General features: G+C 33.5%; 1 protein-coding gene and 1 long non-coding RNA gene across 2 annotated transcripts; both read right to left on the bottom strand.

The window, feature by feature from the left end:
- Window positions 1-2426: 2426 nt before the first annotated feature.
- LOC129301843 (protein FLC EXPRESSOR-like) lies at window positions 2427-8395 on the bottom strand. Its single transcript, XM_054940450.1, has 4 exons — window positions 7783-8395; window positions 3840-4018; window positions 3623-3705; window positions 2427-2643 (listed from the first exon to the last, which is right to left on the bottom strand). Exons 1-4 carry the CDS (start codon window positions 8355-8357, stop codon window positions 2563-2565), a joined length of 918 nt encoding a protein of 305 aa, XP_054796425.1. The 5' UTR covers window positions 8358-8395; the 3' UTR covers window positions 2427-2562.
- Window positions 8396-17176: 8781 nt separating this feature from the next.
- LOC129301680 (uncharacterized) lies at window positions 17177-21396 on the bottom strand. The gene is made up of 2 exons (XR_008591070.1): window positions 21293-21396; window positions 17177-17495 (listed from the first exon to the last, which is right to left on the bottom strand). It is a non-coding gene; the product is annotated as an uncharacterized LOC129301680 (long non-coding RNA).
- Window positions 21397-22141: the final 745 nt, after the last annotated feature.

The following is a 22141-nucleotide window of genomic DNA, read 5'->3' as shown; positions in this document are numbered from 1 at the left end:
TTTGAGAGTTTAAAAGTTTACCTCTCAATTAAATGCTTACCAAACTTGATCTCAAGCTCAAACTGGTGGACAGACAATTAATCTATAATTAATCATATCTAGACTTATCATTATCATCGTTTACACACTACAAGCTTCTAATTTTAATTATATAAATTCTCTAAAATTCTCATTTCTAGCATCTAAGCTTACCTATTGAGTTAATTAACTTCTATCAATCCCAATTAACTTGATTAAATTTTTCTAGTGTCATTAATGTCACTCAACAACTTACAAACTTCACATTTAATGCCCTAATTTCAAACATAAATTAGGCTCACTAACAAAAAATATGTAAAACCATAAATCTTAGGTTTAAATGCCTCAAATAATTTCTATTAACTCCATTTAAATTAATGGGTTTAAACTTATAATCTATATGGATCAAAAATCAACCACAGTCTACAAACTCTAACCTAAAACTTGAAAAAAATGGGTTGCGAAGGAAGAAGAAAGAGTTAAAAGACTTATTCTTGGAGTATAATGACTTCAAAATACCTCCAATTTTTAAAAAATAAAGCCCTGACAGAGCTCTCCACTTGCTCCCACATTTTCTCACACTTCCTCTTCTAATTTTGTATGACTTCTAATTTTTTGTGTGTTTTGGTCAAATGTATCATAGCACATGAAGTACGCGCTGCGACATTTAGCACAGAGGCATTCTCCTTCATTTTTATCTCCTTTTCTACTTTGAAAATACATCCCAAGGCATTCATTAGTCCTCTTTAATCACATATCATACTAATTTTATTAAATTATCCCTTAATTGGTCTAATTAAGAAGAGGTTAATTTTTAGGATGTTATACTTAATCTTCCTCTTAGCCACTTTCATATGCAATTTGAGATCCAACTAGAGGACCCTTGTCTCCCTTGTGTCACCTAGGCCAATTGCCTCTTGCCTCCACCCTCGGCACGATGACGCCTCCCACAAAGGCTACAACTACACTCTTCCCTTAAGATATCTCGAATTTGAACGAAACTCCTTTTCTTAAAACTTCAAAGTGTTGCTCGACATCCTTTCACTCTTGATCTGGAGTCTAGACCCACAAAGTCATTGGCACCACTATCTCAAACTCATGGAGTCTTTGTCTTTCCCTCACTCATCACTTCTCGTCGATGTCGTGTAGCTCATCTCTTCTGTTTTTTAATCGTCTTGTAGGTTATAGCTTGTTTCTCTTGTTTGCTGGGATCTAGATTTCTCTTGCTTCTTTACTCTAGATCTGTAAATTTGTTGGTTGGGTTCTAGATATGCAACTTGGATTTCTCCTCTTCTGATTTTATTGAGTTTGTTTTTAATATAAATTTGTGATTTTGCAAGTGAAGAAAAGCTAACCTAAACTTGATCTAACCTATACGAGCTAGACTTGCGTCTTTTTAAAAGAGTCAAAACAGGCTAGTTACAGGTACAGGCTAACCTGTGTCTTATGCCCATTTTGATTAATATAGGTAGGTTATGAGCAACCCCTTAAGCTGGCTTGTCTCACTTGTTAATCAACCTTACTAGCTAGCACCATCCATCATTTTCAATCACTACTGACATCATCACTTGTTAATCAACCTTACTGGCTTGTCTCATAGGTTAGCCAGGCATGGTCATATTGTTTCAAATGACTTTTGTGTCTTCGATCATAAATAATCTTTTATAGAAGAGGGTGAATGATCAAATGCTGGTATTTTGTTTTTCTTAGTATATAGCAATATTCAATTTCCATTAAAAAAAACATTACTTTTTGTTGCCACTATCAACCATCACTATTGTAGCAATCGTTCTCCACACCATCAACCAATGCTTCCATCGCCTACTGACTTAGTCACATCACCCACAATTATTATTCATTGTTGAACATTACCATCAACTTTTTTAAAAAACAAAATTAATAAAATATTTTTAAATATTAACATATTAAATTAATTTTTTTAAAAATAATACTTAGCACAAAAAATTATCATTTAAAACATGATGAATCCCGAATCAGTCTATTTTTTTTTTTGGTGTGTGTTAAAATCAAGAGAGTAAAAAAACTCTTGATAAAATTAAAGAATTAAATTAAAACCTTGTGTGAAATTAAAGGTTCGATTTTGCCTGTTGATACATATTACAAAACAACAATGACCCTAAATTAAACGCATCCACGCCCAGACACTTCCATGCTAACGCAAATAGTCTCAACCTAATCCTGTCAAGTGATGCCAAATAAGATTATTCTTGTATGTGCATATTTTTATTATCAGATTTATTATAATTCAATAAATGTATACTTTTTCCAAAAACAATTTCACAATGCATGATTTAGTAGGACAATATACTCGTCAGTTAAAATTATACATCTTTCATTTAGGAACTGAAGAATCATATATTTGCTACTTTGATTGAAGAACGTGACAATTAAAGTGCCAATAAACGATAAATTTTTTTAACAAAGTTTTACTCACTGTCGATGAATAATTTCTTTAAGATCATAGGTAGTATCGCCTGCTTACAGATTTTTTTTCCGTCACAAATGGATAAATTTACAGAATTGCTATCTATGCATATGTTGCAGGTCATATGGATGATGTAGAGCTGCTCCAGAAGCATATTGAGGATGAGCATTAGCCCCAGCCTAAATGTGAAAAATGTCGGCAAAATACAATTTGTTACTCTAGAATTCATCAACTTGAAAAAGAAATATAAGGGGAGGGGGAAAAAAGAAAGAAAGAAAATAGCACACAAAAGCTTTTTTAAGAGTCTCAATGAGATCTAACAATACTCGAATCTAACATCACATATAGAGAGAAAAAATCAATACATGTAGAAACACTTATTTTCCTGGTATTATGACTATATATTCTTTATCTTTACTTTCTATTCATTCCATTTTTAAGAAATAGATGGTGGAATGTAAATTAAATGTTCTCAACCTCATTTCCAACATATTTTCCTGTGTTTCCCATCAAGTAATATAACTTTCATTTCAAGTTTTCATTCATTCCCAAATCATTCGCTCCGTTTTCAAGGTCGGAAGAGCAAATATCTTTTAAACAAATATAATTCTGATTTATGTCAATGGTAAGTTCACTGATCTTTTGGATTAAGAAAAAACTTAAAAGAACAAGATTTTCACTGCAGTTGCCAATGCCTCTCTCTTTTAACGATTCAGGAATATGGTTAATCCAGTTCAGCGGCACTAAATTTATCAACAATTGTATAATACTTCCAGAATGAAAAGTATTGGGACCCTACTCTTACTCTCTTTCCATATACAATTTATCTATCTCCACCTAAGTAATGACTGCAGAAAAATGTTTAGTCAATAATGATATTTTTATATTATAAAAATTGTAGTAGACCAGAGTAAACAGCCCAAAAGGTTCTTTATAGAAAGGACCAGAGGTTGTTTAATATTGTTAATGATTTCACTTAAGCATGGAACATTGCCGTTCCTTCTCCCTTTTTTACTTTTGGTACTTGTGTAGTGACTAAATAGTTGTGGGTAATATTTAAGATGCAAAGCCACCACTGAGTTTTCTGAATGCAATAACCTTAACATTAGGAGTGGCTTGTGAAAATAAGAAATAAATAAAGCAAAGTCTGTTGCATACCTGATGCATGCCATACGAGTCACAGTATGCAAATCCTCCATATCCTATTTCAGGACTGTCAAAGGTTGGGGGATACCCAGGGCCTGAATACAAACAAGTTAAAAAATGCCAAACTAAGTTCAACCAAACATTTTAAAAAAATAAAGTTCAACCAAACTTTCTTGTTATACTTCTGTTGTATATAGAAAGCTTCAAGATAAATGATCAAGAAAGTTACTTGGATTCGTCACTGTCACTGCAGAGACAGCAGCTGCAGCCCTAGCCCTCTTCTCTGCATTAGACAGCTCAACTCGTAGATTTTCAACTTCACGAGTCATAATAATCATATTTTTGTCCATTGTCTGTCTATGCTCAAGGTTACTAGCATGTGTCTTCTTTTCATATTCAACTGCATTCCTACATTCATAAATAAATGACAGTTTAAAACATTTATTGTCACGAGATAAGCAGTTTTGAGTCTCTGATTGCCCAAAGAAAGGGCAAATAAAGGAAGAACTTCACATGCACGTAGAATGCTAAAAACTGGTCAAATAATATATCCTGCATACTTGAAAAGCTTCCTAATGTCTTTGTATTTTCAAACAAAATCACCTCAGACTCAACATATCCCATCAAAAGTGCTCACTGGGAACCTACCCATAGTTACAGAGTGGAGTGCTTCAGAATTCTGAAATGAAAAGGAAGATATATCCATGTCAATCTAAATAAAAGATAAAAAGCATGCTGTTGCTCTAAATCTCCTTTACATTTATTAGTTATACAACGCCAACAGTACGCCTTATCCTATTAGATATGGTCAACTACATAAATCAAATTATGTCAACATGCTCTACCAACAACCCACATTTGTGAGCTATAAATAAAAAAATATATATTAATTTATGGTTTCTAAGATAACTCTGTGCTAAAACAATCACTTTTCCAAGAGGTCAATACAAAATTGTTGAAGAATTTGATAATTGAGAACTGGACGCAGTGGTAAATTTGCAGATTCTAGAGGTGGCAGAAAAAATAGCTGAGCACTGAACAGCTCCTTGTGAACTCATTCTTATATTCATTGTATCAGGAAGTTTTTTTTGGGATATGGATATGATAAATTCTTTAAGGAATAAGGAATTCAGATGTCAACACACAACTCAACCAGATTATGCGAGATGGCACCCAGAATTTGATTTTGTAATCTTGCAGACATTTAGCACCATGAAGTGCTAGAGTATGTCTTATTTTTTCCATTTCTTCTTCATATGCTGTTCTTGGAGAAAGAAAATACATTTCTGCGTTATCCAAAGAATTTCTACGAGCCCATCAATTTCCATTATTTTCTCTTCCGGTCTCTTGTGTGTGGGAAAGTAGGGAAGAGGGAGAAACGAGGGAAAGTAAGGGAGAATAGTTGAGAGAGAGAGAGAGAGATAGAGAGGAAGAGAGAACAGCAAGTAAAGGAATCCGTTAATTCTCATAAGCCTAAACCATAACACTTAACCCTCAAACCCCTAACTAACTAATCTTAGCCACAGAATACCCCTTAACTAACATTATTTATTTATTACATAACAGTCTCGTTGATGCATTTCAGACCTCGTTTAGTTACTGGAAAGATCATGAATGGAAAATAAAAGTAAAGAAATCTGGCATTCCATGATTGTGTCTGGAATGATGAGGGAGGAATGGAAATATTTTTAATTTTTTTATGGTTAGATGGAAATAAAATAAATGCTGCAAAAGGACAAGTTTCTCTGATAATGTAAAACCCTTCTGATCCATTCATCATTGTACCTTGCTGAAAATTTTCAATCAGCAATCTTTGTCGTTTTCTCCCTTCTAATTTTCAATTTTCAACAGAAAATCTTTTATTTCTTATCACTAGCCATGACCAAGGTCGTCTATTCCATGATCCTCATGGGATTCTCCAACTTTCAAGTTCTAAATCTTTTTGAGGGCAACAAATTGGGCATATACGGTAATGGAGCATGAAAATTTGTGGGTGACATTGGATTTCTCTTCAGGCTAGATCTTGAAGAGGCAAATTTCAGGCCAGATCTCATGGAGGCCAATTTCAACCTAAAGTGATTTTGAACATTCTGAAATATGGAGATCAGATAATGGCAGATTCATGGACAATGATGGCCAATGATGATTATTATGGGCTAGAGAAGTAGATGTGTTTTGCAAATTCTTCTTCTTGTTCGCCAACCCTTTGATTTCCTTTTTCAATGATATACTTCATGATTGATCCGAGGTGACTAGTGTCAAGGATTTGTTGGATATGCTTTAATTTGTTGTGTGTTTATGATGTGGGGTTGGTGAATTCTGTAAGTATTCACAAGTTTGCTTTCATCCGTCTAGAAAGAACAGCACTAGAGAGATGTTGAAGCAAAGGAAGACGTGAGGAAGAAGAGGGAGGACAAGGGTAAAAGAGTCATGGGACAGTTTTGACATCCCACTCTAATTCCATAGAAGGAATACTCATTCTTTTCTTTTCGGGAGGAGTTTCCATTCTAATATTTAAGACTTGTTCCTCGCAACTCACCCTTAAATATTTTTCAGTGATAACAGGGAGATAAAGAGAGACCATAGCAGATAACTTATACCTTCACTAACATGACTTGAGGACTATATTATACCAATGAATGGTGTCATGAGAAGAGGAAGAAAAGTTTATGACACAAAGTCTTGTCTTCCTCTCCCTTATATGACTCCTTGAACTCTGAAAGCACTCTACTAAGTTTCAACAAATCCCATGCAATTCAAGTTTTTAGCTCAACCAGGTAATGTGTTTTATGAGGGGAGTGGGTCAACCATGGAAAGCATTCTGGTTGATTCTTCAGTGAGGCATTATCAAATCCTTCATGGATTGAGGTGTTTGATCTTCCCTGGTCAGTCAAAAGATGAGGATTGAGCAGCAGGAAATGGGATTGATGTTCAAGGCTGAAAAGCCTATATAAGAGAAAGAGTGCCTTACTTTACTTCAACACGGGGGGAAGAGAAATATTCCAAGAAAGACTGAGATCAAGCCAAGCACGCAGCCTCCTCTTTGGCTTCCCTTTTGCTTTATTGATAACCAACTGGGCAAAGAGTTAAAGCGCACAGTGTACTAGCTAGGCTCGGGCAGTCAAGTTGTACACCAACTGGCGACACAAACTTGCATGTAATATAGATTTCATTATTTAAATGCAGTAAAAATTAGATAGACTGGGTTTCTGCCAGTCCCATCATTAGAAATGAACAACACTTGCTCAATGACCATGCTCTATCCCAATGCCACAACAATCACACAGCACTCATTTCAATCTTCTAGTTAATAGGGAATTAAAATTAACCTTGTTCTCTCATCACTAAGTCTTTTCCCCTATATTTGGTACATCGCATGATGTTCCTTTTACTCTATGTAGTGCTGATATGGGTATACTTATTAAATATAACATGATACATACAATATATAGGATTCTACAACTTTAGTAAGTCTAGGGTGCAGGAATGGAGATATATAAGGGCACAAACACACACATATAACACCTTTAAGCAGCAAACCAACTAATTTAAAAATAAAAGAGTATTAATTATTCTAAGAATCATAATGCAAATGATAGCACAAACTAGAAACATGAATAAAATATCAATAGCAACTTACAAATAAAATATTTGCTCCTTTTTCTTAAACTATGAACTATCATCGTGCCAAAATAATGAAGAAGCATCATATCATTACATCCACACACCCTAGAAGAATAGAAATAGATGGGTGTGAAGCAATAAGAACGGTCGCATACCCAATCTTACAGTGTGTGAACTGTATAATTACACCCAATTTTTTTTGGAAGTATGAGTCAAACATTATTTACTGATAAAGATATTATCCGTTTCTTTGCGCAAACCAATTTTTGGAAACAAACTACAAATAAAGGGTTAAACATAAAACAGCATATGTTCCATTTGACAGAATGTCATTCTATGTCATTCTATCGTTCAGACGTTCACCCAGGACAAGGATGACCAATGGCTCAATGTCACAGCACCATCCATTTGACATTGAAAACAAAAAGAGATTATTCAGTCGAATGAAGGCACTATGATCACACTGATAGAGAAGAGAAACAAAGAAAGCTACATTGATTAGAAATGTAGAAAAAATGGTTCAAGAATTAGGCGTAGAAGAAATATACCTTCCTCGTTGAATCTCACGGCGCATAGCCTCAATATCCGAGTTGATTGCAGGCACTTGCTGCGACTCCCCACGAACCCTCGCAAGGTCGCTCTCAATCTCCTGCAACTGCGACGCGAGGTCCTTCCTGGCCTCAATGAGTTCCTGTACATCCGCCCGCATCTGAGCCAAGTCCGAGCTCATGGCTTCAATGGCGCGAACTTCAGCGTCCATCATCAGTGATTTCTCGAAAATCTTGCCCACCTCAATGTCTCTCTGAGCCTTTACTTCGGCTGCTGCAGAGGACAACTGGCTGATATCTTGCTGAGTGGCGGCCAATTCTTGCTTGAGCGCCACATGCGTGGCTGCGAGCCGTTGGTTGTCGAGGAGGAGGGATTGAATCTCCCGGTGCTGGGCGGCGACGCGGTCTTGGAGTGTGGAGGAGGGAGATGGAGGAGAATGTTGGCGACGGCGGAGAAGAAGAGGTTCGTCCACTGAGTGATTTGAGCGATAGAGGGAGGCTCCTCCGTCTCCGGTCAAGGGGGCTTCACGGCGTTTCGAGCTGTCTTTCCGTTTCCGATGCTTTCGTCCGGCCATCTCCACTTGCAGAATGGGAATGCGACAGCCATGCGGGAGCATAAATAATAATTAATTAAGAAATCAATCAACCTTCCAATGAAAAATTGGAAAAAATAATCATGGTCATGATAATAGGTTAATTGTAACTTACAAATTTGTATTACATCCTCAACTTTGATTTCTTGTACTTGGAATTGAGCAAATGAGATTATAAATAATCGTGATTTTCAAAAACGACATCAACAAAAAGTGGTGTTGATGAATTGTGATTTTTGCTTGGGTGCTTTTTACTTGAAGTGATAGTGAGAATGTTAGTTTTGTTTGGACTATATCCATCAAAATCGTGTTTGGAGGTATAATTATGTATACAATATTACTCTCTTCGTATAAACATATAAAATATTTTTAATTAAATTTTATTTTAAATAAATTAGTTATTTATTTTTAAACTAACTGCTATCTTTTTATATTTATCTATATTAAATACATTATAATAAATATAAAGTTATTATCAATAGGGGTACTTTAAAAAAAAGACAATAATTACACCTTGAAAGACAAAAAATATCTTACATTTTTAAACAATTAACTCTTCAAAAAATGCCTTACATGTTTGAACGGAGGGAGTATTTTTTTATAAAATTTTTTAAGTTTCTATAATTATTATTATCAAATTTAATATAACAAGTGACATTAATATTCAAACACTCTGTTAAAATTTTAGTAGGGATATAATCATTGTGAATTATACATCTTAATTGAATAGTATAAAAATATAGTAATACGAAAGCTATAAAAATGAATAATATAATTGAATATTATTAGCAAATTTAAAAACATAACAAATGAATTGTAACATTTAATTAAAATTAAAATATGGAATAATGTTTAAATAGAAAAACAAATTGATAAACATTGGAGAAGTCAAATTCAGTCTTCAAATTTCTCCACATCACAAATATGGGGAGAAGTCATTAAAGGGAAAACTCTAAATCTTATCGTACTCTAGTATTTCCTTGCATTTATTTCAAAGCCTTTTTGTTAATGACAAATAGGGAGAGAAGTTATCATAAAAAATATGATTTGCTAAACATTTATTTCTATTATATAAGCATATTTTTTATAGGTGATTTGTCATCATAAAAAAGGGAGAGATTGTTAGACATAATAGTTTGTGACATTATGTTTACCTTAAATTTTAATGATGACAAATATAAATAAGTTAACTACTTATGCCTAATTGTTTTCATATATAGAGTAGTTAACTATAACTACGAAACAATTGCTTTAAAGCGTTTTTACTTATGTTATTCCATATTACATGAGATTTGAAAAAATGATTTGTGTGTATCAAAGTTATTTTATACTATCATATTTTTTCTTATTTTAAAATTAATTCTATATCTAAGAATGTTTCACAACTTGGATCTATGCATATTAGCACTCGGACTAACCATTTTATTCATGATATATTATTTAAAGTTGTCCTAAGAGAAGATGAGAGTAAGCATGAAGAGAAACAAAGTTGAAGTCATCATTTGCATGCTACACTCATGATTGAAGAACATAAAGATAAAAAGAAGGATGATCCAATAAGAGTTTAAGAAGAATGAAGATATTTATACAAGTTTGGATGCACCTTGAAAGTCTTGGACTTGATAAGTATAATATCATGAGGCTAAGAGTCTTTTTATTAAACTCATTGATTTAGATATAAAATATTGGCTCAAGATATCTTAAATCAAAATATGTATTTTAGCTATTAAGAGAAAGTGTGAGATATAATCATGGTTTTCATCTTTGATCACATATGTCTCACAAAGTTTGAAATGTTTTGATTACTAACTTTATAAAGTTTTTCAAGTTGTTCTATTTACTCAAAATGGAGTTAAGTTAAAAAGTCATGAACACTTGAAGTCTATGCTTTAAAATGTGAATTGTATAGAAAATTAGTTTTAACCTTTGGTTATGTTTTGTGTCATATCTCACACTACAAAGCTAATTCTAATGTGAAATATATCTCATTTGAAAATAGACTCTTAACATATTTTCAATGATAGTTTATTTATTCAAAAAGAAGTTCTATTGAAAAATATATGAACTCTAGAAGTTGAGTGTTGAGATATTGATTTTACAGAAATTACAAACTTGACCTTCGTTCACTCTTTTGATCATATATCAAAATATACATTGAATTTGTGTGAAATCTCTTTGAAAACTAAACTTCAAGAACTTTCCAATGATATATAATTTATTAAATTTAGAGTTATATTAAGTGAGTTAGGACATTATGAAGTTATGTAAAGTGAAGCTGCAGAATCACATGTGAGAGCAGCAGTCACGCCCGCGTGATTTAGTACCAGTGCTCAATCTTATGTGAGAGCATCTTGCGTTCACACATGAAAATGCACCAGAAGCCTATTTTCATATTGAATAGCCTCTGAATTCTGGATCAAGCATGAAACTACCTATACACACATAAGAAATGATCTCTAAAACCTTGTTTCTCATTATATAAATTTCATGGTCTCAATCACCCGTGAAGACATCTTGCTTACTTGTGTGATTTGTCTTCTTTTCTCTACAACATGAATTTTCTTGTGTGATTTAATAGGTCACTTGCAATATATTGCACCTATACATATAAAACCTTCATAACATGCATTGCATGAAATAGCACTTATCACTCGTAAGAAATTGCACTAATAGCTATAATCATTATGTAACGACTATAAATGATCATTGAATGTCTTTAACACTTATTTCACTCAATGAGTTATAAATTTAACACTCCAAATTGATCTTAAAATGCTTTAAAAATTATTGAGCTATGAAATTTATGATCATATTACTTTTAGTATACAAAAATCATTATTATTGAGCCAATATTATATGTATATTCATTATTTGAGTATTAGAGCTCCAATGTACTCATCACCACTCTTAGAGAGAGTTTCAATTGAGTGATTCACATAATCAAAACCTTTGTAAAGGTGAGGAAGAGATTTTTTTTAAAATCAAGAGAGTGTTGTTCTCTTAGAAAAAGAAGCTTACTAATAAAGTGAGTTGTTGTAAAGGCTCACAAGTGCCTAAACTGAACTTATGGATATACTAAGGTGGCAAGCACTTACTCAAAGTTGTGTTATAGTGAAAAAATTTCAACTAGTTGGTTGGGAATTGGATGTAGGCTTAAGAGGAGGAGTTGAACCAGGATAAATCATTGTTTGCAATTTTACTTTCCTTAACTCTTTATATTTCCAGCAACCTTAGTTAATGCTATGTTTTAGTATATGAAATTGAATTTGATATTTTCATATACTCTTACTCAAACATGCAATTAGAGATTGCTTCTAAATATTCATACACATATTGAGCTTGCAAAAATAACTTTGGCATTCTTACTTACAAAATTTAGAACTCGAATTTGCTTAAACCCTTTTATTACTATTAGGTAAGAATCAAGTTCCTTAAATTTCACCAATTCAATTTCTCTATAACTCATATTCAGAGAAATTTGGATAAAATAGAAGGTAAGGATTATATGTAGCTTACCCAATAAGTTACTAATCAGAAATGCCTTCCACGGCTTCAAAATCTCTTGCCCTAGCACACCACAGCTTCCTCTCCTTCTCATGTGTTTTTAATTTTTCTCTTTTGAAATCACCCCAATTTCATGACTTAAAGGGTCATTTTCTGGTCCATACGTCACGGCGCAGGCATCATCTGTTGTAACATGTGGCACAGTGAGAAGAATTCTCACCACGCGTACTCATTTCGACTTGAAATGCTACCCTTCCACCCATACCTGCTCATTCAACATTCCAAGGATATAATTCATCAATTTATCATCCAAATCTCTAATCCTTTACTAATTACTACTTTACCCTTGATAAAGAGCTAATCATAGGATTAAGAAATTTAGTATATTTCAAGCCTAAATTGTTTTCACTTTTTCCTTGCTCACTTGGGAATCAAAATCAAGAGTTTTTTTTTTCTATGTTTAATGTTTCTAGATCACAGGGAATTGTGTCAGTGTTCTAACTCTGATTAATATTTTTGTTGTTATAACCATTCATACTTTATTGAAATTAAATTATATGTTGATGATTATGTGTATTGATAATTTAAATTTAGGAGATATTTGTTTATTCCTTTTTTAATTATTGCTCTTTATTTATTTAATTTTATTTAATTAATTATTTATTTTTGCTTGTGAGTCATTTAATTGTATGGTGTGTGTAAATATGTATAAGAGTGTGTGATATATTAGGTGAGATGATTATTCCTCACCATGAGTTATATGATACATTATATATTACATATTATGTAAGTGAGACAATTATTCCTCACCACGAGTTATATGGCATATTATAATATTATATTGGTGGGATGGTTATTCCTCACTATTGTATGAGAAATAAATACATATATGTTATGTTGTAGGTGGGATGGCTATTCCCCACCAAGAACATTAGGATGTGTTGTGTAAAGTCCCCATTTTGTCCAAACTTTACCAATTCATTTACACACATCTCAACATAATATCAGAGTTATAGCTCTTAATTTGTTTTCAAAATGCAGGATCCCGACTTCATAGAAAATATATTTAATAAAAAAAGCTAATGAAAGCATAGATTCAAATGTTTTTCAAGGAAAATAATAAAACAATTCATTTAAAAAATAAGCCATGTGCCACGACTCACTCCACATGTGTCATGGCATGTGGCATAGAGCAACGTGCCTTGGTTTTGTGTCATGCACCGTGGCTTACACACCATGCACCTTGATGCATGTATCAAATTTTGCTATCATGGCAGATTTTTGATATGAATTTTCACTGCATGCCATTTTCGCACTTGATGTCCGATTGTAGTGATTTAAGTGTTCACACGAAACTTATAACATAATCTATCCAATGGATAAGTTTGGATAAGATCCAATAGTACGATCTCAAATCAAACACCAGAATACAAAAAGTTACTTTTTCTTTCAAAAACTAGTACCTTAAGTGTTCAATTACTTTAGGCTTTGAACTAAATCCAAAAGGACCATATACATCTAATTGACATATCACATCACATATATCCCATCAAATACACATTTTGACCTCTCAATGTCACATCACATTGTATATATCACATCTTATATGAATATCACATGCATTCACATACACACATGCACTTATTCTGTAACCCTCCCCTATATCTATCAAATATAGGAGAAGATTAACCTAATCACCACTATATAAAAACCAAATCATAAACAATCACTTTATTTGAAAAGCTTAGACCTAAGACTTCTTTTGCAAAATTATCAAAATCATAACACATTAAAGCAATACGTAGTGGAAACAAACTATATGCATTCATATAGATCATTGCATGCCTTTAAAATGAAAAAAACAGGTTAGATTATGGGCCATGCGTTGTGGCGGACAACACACGCGTCATGACATGTGGCAGAAAGCCACGCATGTTGACCTTCTCTGTATCATGCACCGTGGCGTGCATACCAATTTCTGTAATTGTCATTTGACAGCTCAAATGACAAACTTTTAGCTTGCGCTGTTTCCACATATGATGTCTAATCGGAGTGATTCAAGTGCCCTCGTGAAGCTTAGCTCGTGAGCTAACTAATGAGATAAGTTTGAATATGATCTAACAGTTTGATTAAAATTTGGACACCAATGTGCAAAAAGTTACTTTTTTAAAGGAAATTAGCTCGCCTAAGCACTCAAATCAATCTCTTAATCTCATTAAACTATTATAGGCCTTGAACCAAGTTCAAAAAGACCTATTATACTTGTTGATCACAATATATCACATATATACACATATATCAAAATTTGACTATTCAACAACCCATTTCTACAAAACACAAACTTTTCACAATTTGGCTCAAAAACTTTCCTTTGACTATTTTCACTATAATATCACTACAAATCACCACTTTACATACTCACAACATAATTAAAACTAAATCTTAACCCCTGTTAATTATTTCACCATACATTTACATATATAGGCTAAGATTTACAAAATCACTATAATTTCAACAATCACAACTCAAAATATACATGCAAGTTCTATGGTAAGTTATATACACAATATTCATAAAGTTTAGGTTCATTACACAAATTCTAAAATCACACGGCTTTAATAACTCTAAGTCAGTCTTCACTCCTTTTTCTTGCCTTGATCACTAAGTTTATCCTATAAAAATGTAAACACAGGGTGAGATAAAAATCTCAATAACAAAATAACTCTCTACTATTGAGTATCACATGCAAACATAAGCAAGTACATCATAATATATAATTAAAAATAGCATATAACATATGTTTCCTTTTAAATCACATCCATATATATATATATATATATATATCATTTCACCTCTTTTATCACTATTCACCACTTCTCCAACATATAGTATGATCACTACTGATTGAACCTCCATATCACTCTGACTTGAAATCATAGGCTCGCCTTAGACGAATATACACTCTCATCAGCCTTGTGCTCACCTTCAGTAGTAGAATCACCTAACCAAAGGTATTCTATCTCACTTTTAGACTATGGTTTTCCCTAATACACCCCATTCTAATACTGCATCATATCGATACTAAGGAGTTTGAATCTCTGACATCCCACCTTAATAAGCACTAAGGAGATAATCTCCAACACCACACCTCAAAAGGCATTGAGGAGATATAATTCTCCAACCATACCTTGTCGGGTACTAAGGAGAATAAAGTTATATGGTCTTTTCTCTACATCTCCACACGGGTGAACTCCAACCCTTATGATTATGCTTTTTGAACTAATGATAAGTTCCCTATCACCACTACACACACACACACACAAACATAAACAAACACACAAAATTACACAATTTCACTTGTTTATTAAATCAAAGGTCATTTCCATGTCATAACCATACAATAACACAAAACATGCTCAATTTAAATTAGTTTCATGTAATAGTCAAACAGAGACAGTTATTCAATTATCTCTACCCTTCTATCACAAGAAGGTTACACGTGGATTCAATAGCCACTAACACATCACTAAAGGCCTCTTTCTATACTTTACATTTAGATTATGCCAATCTACACACAATTAGCATTATTAGTCAATCGATTAAATTGATCAAAAATACTTATTTACTACTCAATGCTACAATTAGTTGTTCATTCACTTTTGCTTATCCATTCTAAGTTAGTTACCACTCGATTACCACTTTATACCACTTCAAACAATCTCATTCTGCTCAAACATGATTTTCATCCCAATTTTCTCTTAGTTTAGGGCCAAATTAAGCTTATAGATTCAAAGCTTTATCCTTCAACTCCAAACCAATTACAAAGCTCTAATTTAACTCTCGAGAACCTTTTTATTACTATTAGATAGAAACAAACCCCTAAAATTTTTCCAATTCAATTTCACTATAACTCATACTAAGAGAAATTATAGTAGAATTAGAGATAAGGGTTGTATGAAGCTTACTCAAAAAGTTACTGATTAGAGATGTCTTCCAATGCTCCAAAAATGTTTGCCCTAGTTCACCCTTGCTTCTTTTCTCCGCCCTTCACTTTTTCTCTAATTTCCTTGTTTGAAAACTGATAGAACATGTAACACTTGCCCCGAGTGTTATCCAAAAATCACACAATCAAATAAACTAAGTGTGGTTAAGGAATTAATCCTAAAACTAACTTAGGAAACAAACCATTTAAAGCCTTAAAAAAATTTATAGATTCTACCTATAGCACGCGGAAGCAAGCTAGACGAAAGTGAAATAAAAAGATGCTATCATGACAGCATTAAATTGCTGTCATGACAGCCCTCCTGGGCCAACTTCCGGGAGGCACCGTTTCATCATTCGACCTCCGATTGAAGTGATTTTAAAGCTCACACGTCACATTCAAAGGGTACTATAAGTATACCAAATTTTAAAAAGATCCAACGGTTGGATTGAAAATTAGACATGTAAAAAAAATAGTTATTTTTGCTGTCATGACAGCTATTTAGACATGTAAAAAAATAGTTATTTTTGCTGTCATGACAGCTAAAAAGCTGTCATGACAGCTAAAAAGCTGTCATGACAGCACTTCCGGACCAACTTCCGGAGTGTACCATTTTATCATCTGATCTCCGATCGGAGTGATTCCAAAGCCCACATGTCACTTTTAAAGAATACTATTAGCATACTAAATTTTGAAAAGATCCAACGGACGGATTGAATTTTGTGTAGGTTATAAAATCAATACTGTAGCTGTCATGACAGCAATTTAATGCTGTCATGACAGCACCTCCAGACCAAATTCTGAAGTGCGTCGTTTCTCCGTCCGATATCCGATCGACGTGATTCCAAAGCCCACATGAAGCTTGTAAAAGGTTTTACTTGTGACCCAAATTTTAGAGAAATCCAACTGTTGGATTAAAATTTGGACACCTGGATGCAAAAGTGCAGCTTTTTAGTAAAAACCATTTTCAAAATTGTCCAAATCTCATCCTAATGGTCACAAACCTGTGGGAACACTTTGGACACGTCAAATAAGACTAAAAACACCTGAAAGAACATTCAAATGATGGAAAACCCCCATACATCAAAATTTGACCACCCGGGTGCCATTTCCTAAAATGGACCCTAAACCCCCAAAATGCACAAATCATACAAGAGTGGTCACAAATCAATCTAAATACCATGTATTTATATAAATACATATGCTAAACATTTTCACTTGGCTCAGAGCTCCTTGTGGGGCCTACACACCCACTCTCTTTATCCAAGCTGTATGTTTGCCCATAGCACACAATTTGCAATGCAACCACTTTGCATTTGCTTATAAAATCACATATATATCAAAATAAAGATCTGCTTGTAATAGAAACTTGGTCTACTAAGTAAATCCATCAAAACCACACACCATAACCAAGTTTCCTAGCCACAATTCTGCAAACAGACAAAAATTCATACACAAGCACACAATCCACACATATTCACACACACACACATAATCATATCTACTGGCACCCTAATCTTAAATACATTACAATATATTTGCTCAAAAGAAAGGGGTTGCAGTTCTTTACAAATCACAAGCAAACCCCTAGCTTTGCTCCTTTCCCCGTCCACCACTGGATCCTTCGCCTGGACCTAAAATATTGAAAAGAAAGGGGTGAGACAACCACAGTCTCAGTAACAGTGAAATCTACATTGATTATTACAAAGTAAGCCATAATCGAATAAACGAATAATAAATTCAACATAGTATATAATTTAGCCATTTAAAATGTATGAATGCATGACCTAGGCCGGTATGGCCTTTCATGACCAACAGAATGCCCCCTGGCACTCTTTAACTCGCAGGTAAACCTTATACCTACTTGTACCTCCACAGGCACAAAACATAATCTAAGGCATGATCTAATCCACCGAACCTCCTATGCCCCTTCGACGTGTATCCTAAGCAGTTAAAGCTAATTTCCTCCCAGAGCCAGCCCAACTTACTTTCCATGTGAGGGCTACCTTGGCCTAGGCACTCAACCTCACACTTCATATGTTGGATTCCCTCCCCCACTGAGAGGTGTCGAACACTCAATACACTAACCACTTTAGTGCACTGAGCCCACAATACGTAAGACAACACTGAGTACTGACAGTGTGCCATAGAATATCAAAAATCCACACCTTCTCATTGGTGAACTCCCACCGAGATCATGCCTTTTACTCTTGTCTACCTTTCTTGAGTATTGACCATTCAACACTCTAAAGTAGTATAATATTTATAAATCTCATTTCCATAAAAACATTGTTATTAAACAATTAGAAAATATATTTGCACTATAATCAAAATAGTACCCCATAACCCCTTATAAAGCACATTTAATCTTTTAAAACATGTAATGCATGATAACTAGTAATATTTATTCAAAAATAGCTAAAATAAAGTAATAAAAAATATAAATTCCCCTGTTACCTCAACCCTTTGGTACCAAAAGGGTTCCCCTTGTACAAAATAGGGCTCGGCTTGTTCCTTACTTCTCAATAAGTTCCACCAACAATTTTCTACAACATATAAGTGATCCACATCACTTATCATGACAAATAGCATTAATGAAGACTATAACTTATACCACACAACTTAGGTCAATGAGTCATAATCCACCCTAATGGTCCATATATTTAACCAACCATTCACATAGTATCACTTAACCACCAAAACCATTTATTAGCCATCATTAGGCTAATTTCCAATTTATATAATTTTTTATCAATTAAAAACCTTCACTTAGTGTCACCAACTTTCACCATTAGCCTTTATAATGGAAACCAAACCTTAATTTAAATCTTATTGGGCTCAAATAGAAAAATTATAACTAAATCAATAAGCTTAAACCATTGAAGAGCAAAAACCCAATTTCTCAGGATTTATTTTGTGTCCAAAACACCTCTTTTCATCCAATTATTCACTCAAAACATTAGATCACTATATAGAAACTCAAAACATGCTCCCTAGGATCCAAAGAAACAAAAGCTTACAAGAATAAAGCCTTTGGGATCAAAATCCAAAAATCTCCTCTTCCAAAAATTGAAGAAAATCAAGAGAAAGAGAAGAGGATTGAAGTAGGGAGTTTACCTATCGTGTAGCCGAGCTCGCAACGGTCGTAAAGACTCCTAGATCCAAGCCCAACTCCCTCTCTTTCTCCTTTCTTCTTCCTCTCTCTCTCTCTCTCACTCTCCCGTTTGTGCGTTTGCTTCCTTTCTCATTTTCTCTGCGTTTCTGCATTAGTTTGCTCCTTAAAATGCTGGTCAAAAATTTTGGAGAAAATTACAAGAAATGGCCCAATATTTTTTATTATTGCATAAAAGCCCAGGTCAACTTTGGTAATTTTTTCCATAGTTAAAAATCAAATAAAACTAAACTTTTGCTTAGAAAAATTCAAACTCTAGACCTCTATTAAATTATTCTAAATTTTAATTTAATTATAGATATTTTATTTTATTTTATTTTTATAAATCCGAGTTTTAAAATTTCGGGATGTTACAGAACACATTTGTTACCCACTTTTATTTGTCAATTAGGACTATTTTATTAATGATTTATCACCTTCAAGTGCACACATTGCATTAGATTTGGAACTTTGCCTAAGTTTTTAGGTTCAGTGCACTAAGGGCATTTTGGTCCAAAAAATGAACTTTTGAGAAAATGTAAAAGAAAAATTGAAAAAGTGAATTTGATGTCCAGTTGATGAATGGTAAAATTATATTTTTAAAATTCATTTTAGTTTGGGAGTAATTAAATAAAAAAGTCAACACTTTCTTAAGTGTCTTAGTTTGTTCTAGTTTTTGGTTTGCCTTTGTGTGAAAATTTTTATATAATTTTGTGCAGCCTGAAACTTGGTTAATTTAATAAATTCTCCCTTCTAATTATGAATTTAATTCTGGACATGAATTAGATTTTATTATATCATATGCTATTTAATTGAATTATGTGATTTATGTGACATAGGTGGCATGTGACTTGTGCATCAATTGGGCAATTGAGGTCAACACTCCTTGAGGTCAATGGCTGATGGTTTGCACGTGAATTATGATTATTTTGAGGGGTTAAATAAGCTAAAATGATGTGGATGACACATGGAAAATTAGGCACACATTGGAATCATCTACAAACCAATAGGAAGTTGCCACCTTGCAAGTGTGACAAGGCTCCCATTTACATTTTAATTTCTTTTTCCTTATTTTAATTAAGCTTCAGCTGATGGGAGACACCAAGGATCATGCCATTTTAAGCCCCAAATGGGATCCAACACATATCTCATTCATCTTTCACATTCTCTCTCTCTTGTTCATAGTGTTCTTCATTTTCTCTCTTTTGTTCTTCATTTTCCAGCACCCTAACCTCCATTTTCAGCCACCAAACCTCCACAAAACTCATACCATTCTTCTCCTCTCTTCATTTTCGTTCCATCCCTTCCATTTTCACAAGGATTGAAGCTCATTTCCATCATTCAAGAGCTATGGAGTTTGGCCTTCACAAGCAATCACTAGGGTTCTTGAAGATGAAGATTGGCTAAGTTTCTTTGTGGAATCCTAGAGAGATGAAGATGGAGGATGAGTCTTGAGCTTCAAATTGGCTAAGTTCTTTTGTTTCCTATCCTCTTCTCTTTTTACTAGATGGTTAGATTCCTTAATCTAGGGTTTAATCATCTTAGCTTATAAATTCTAATTTGAATTTGATGTTGATGTAAAGAGAGAGGATTGTTTCATTTAATTTCTTCCTTGGACAACTATGACTGAATTTTGTCACTCTTTGTTTGTCACATAATCTTGTGTTTTTCAATTAGTGAATATCTTGTGTTAATATTGCATAATCTTGTGGTATTAATGCTTGTGTTGTTGAGTAGCTTGACATAATCTTGTGGTTGCTCAATTTATGTGTTTCACCATGGCTGTTAAGAGAGGATTTTGAGTGAATCACTTGGCTAATGTCTTCACCAATTGGTTAATTGAACTAGGGACTTTAATCTAAGACCTAGGGAGGTTAGCTAATTAAGTTAATTGGCTTAGGATAATTTTCTTAAGTCATGACAGCTTTAGTCAAGAGGAAAGGGAAGCTAAACTTAGTCTAATCATGAGAAGATAATGAGTCCAAAATCAACTAATCTTTAGGGTTCCATTATTGTGAAAAGGGAAGTTCATTTCACTCACTTTCACTAGCATTTTAATTACTTGCACATTAGGTAATTAGTTTAGATAATTAGCTAGGTAACTAAATTCCTACAAACTTTGGTTGATTTATTTCACTAGATAACTTTCAATTAGACTTAAAATCATTCCTTGAGAGATGACCTAGGGTTCGTCCTATATTGCATTAGGGTTAGCTTTAGTGTAATTTTGAGGATAAGCGACTAATTTCCTATCAAAAACTAAGCTAAATCACAACTTACAAGGTCATTTTTTGGTACATGCGCCATGGCACAAGCAGTATTAGCCACAGTGATGACAATCCTTACTTGCGCGCACATGCTTCGCTTTGGGTCATGATTCTTCCACCCATATCTGCTCATTCAACATCTTAATGAGTTAAATTATCAAATAACCATCTGAACGTATAATCATCTATTAATTACTAATTCATCCCTGATTAATGGCTAATAGTAGGATTAGAAAATCAAGATATTACATATTCTACTTTCATGCCTCTAACTTACATATATAAGCTAAGCATCACCATATAGTCAGGAATCATAAATATCCTTGACTCATACAAATAGGGCTAAGCCTCACCATTTGGTCAAGATTTATATAAGTACATATTTCATCAACACCATTCACATATTTTTAAGTAGAACAAGTTATACAATACAACATAAACTTACTTGGATAGCATCTAGGCTTAACCACATGTTCACCACTGAGATACACTTAGTGAGATGCTTACAAAGTATACAAGCAAGTTCTCAACAATTCAACCACATATAAACATTCACATACTCATATGCATCCTAGTTGGCAACCCATAATTTCTTAAATATCATTATACATTCATTACATAAAAAGGTAGTTATACCACTACCAATTGAGGCTACTCTTTTCTCATTTCCCTTTTAGGCCTTTTAGCTCTCTCTTCACTTGTATACAAAGGTAACAGAGTAAGACATACGTTCTATTAACTTGGAAAAACCTTAATTATCGATTAGTAAGTAAAATCATAAACAAGAGATAAAGTATCATTAATTTTAATAAAATAGTATAGATAGTATATACATGAAAATCATACACAACCATCTATTATG

The sequence above is a fragment of the Prosopis cineraria genome, unplaced genomic scaffold (assembly GCF_029017545.1).
Source record: "Prosopis cineraria cultivar Desert tree isolate PC_DT_omini unplaced genomic scaffold, ASM2901754v1 PC2, whole genome shotgun sequence".
NCBI classification, from domain to species: Eukaryota; Viridiplantae; Streptophyta; class Magnoliopsida; order Fabales; family Fabaceae; genus Prosopis; species Prosopis cineraria.
Note: the sequence above shows the minus strand (reverse complement) of the source record. Positions and strands in the feature narration are given on the sequence as shown.

Excerpts from the sequence above, each read along its gene's own strand:
- LOC129301843 (XM_054940450.1), bottom strand. The coding sequence starts at position 8,357 with ATGGCCGGACGAAAGCATCGGAAACGGAAAGACAGCTCGAAACGCCGT. Across the intron at positions 3,706-3,839 it reads AGTGACAGTGACGAATCCAA|GCCCTGGGTATCCCCCAACC; the intron begins GTAACTTTCTTG and ends GTTTGTATTCAG. Across the intron at positions 2,644-3,622 it reads ACTCGTATGGCATGCATCAG|GCTGGGGCTAATGCTCATCC; the intron begins GTATGCAACAGA and ends TTTCACATTTAG.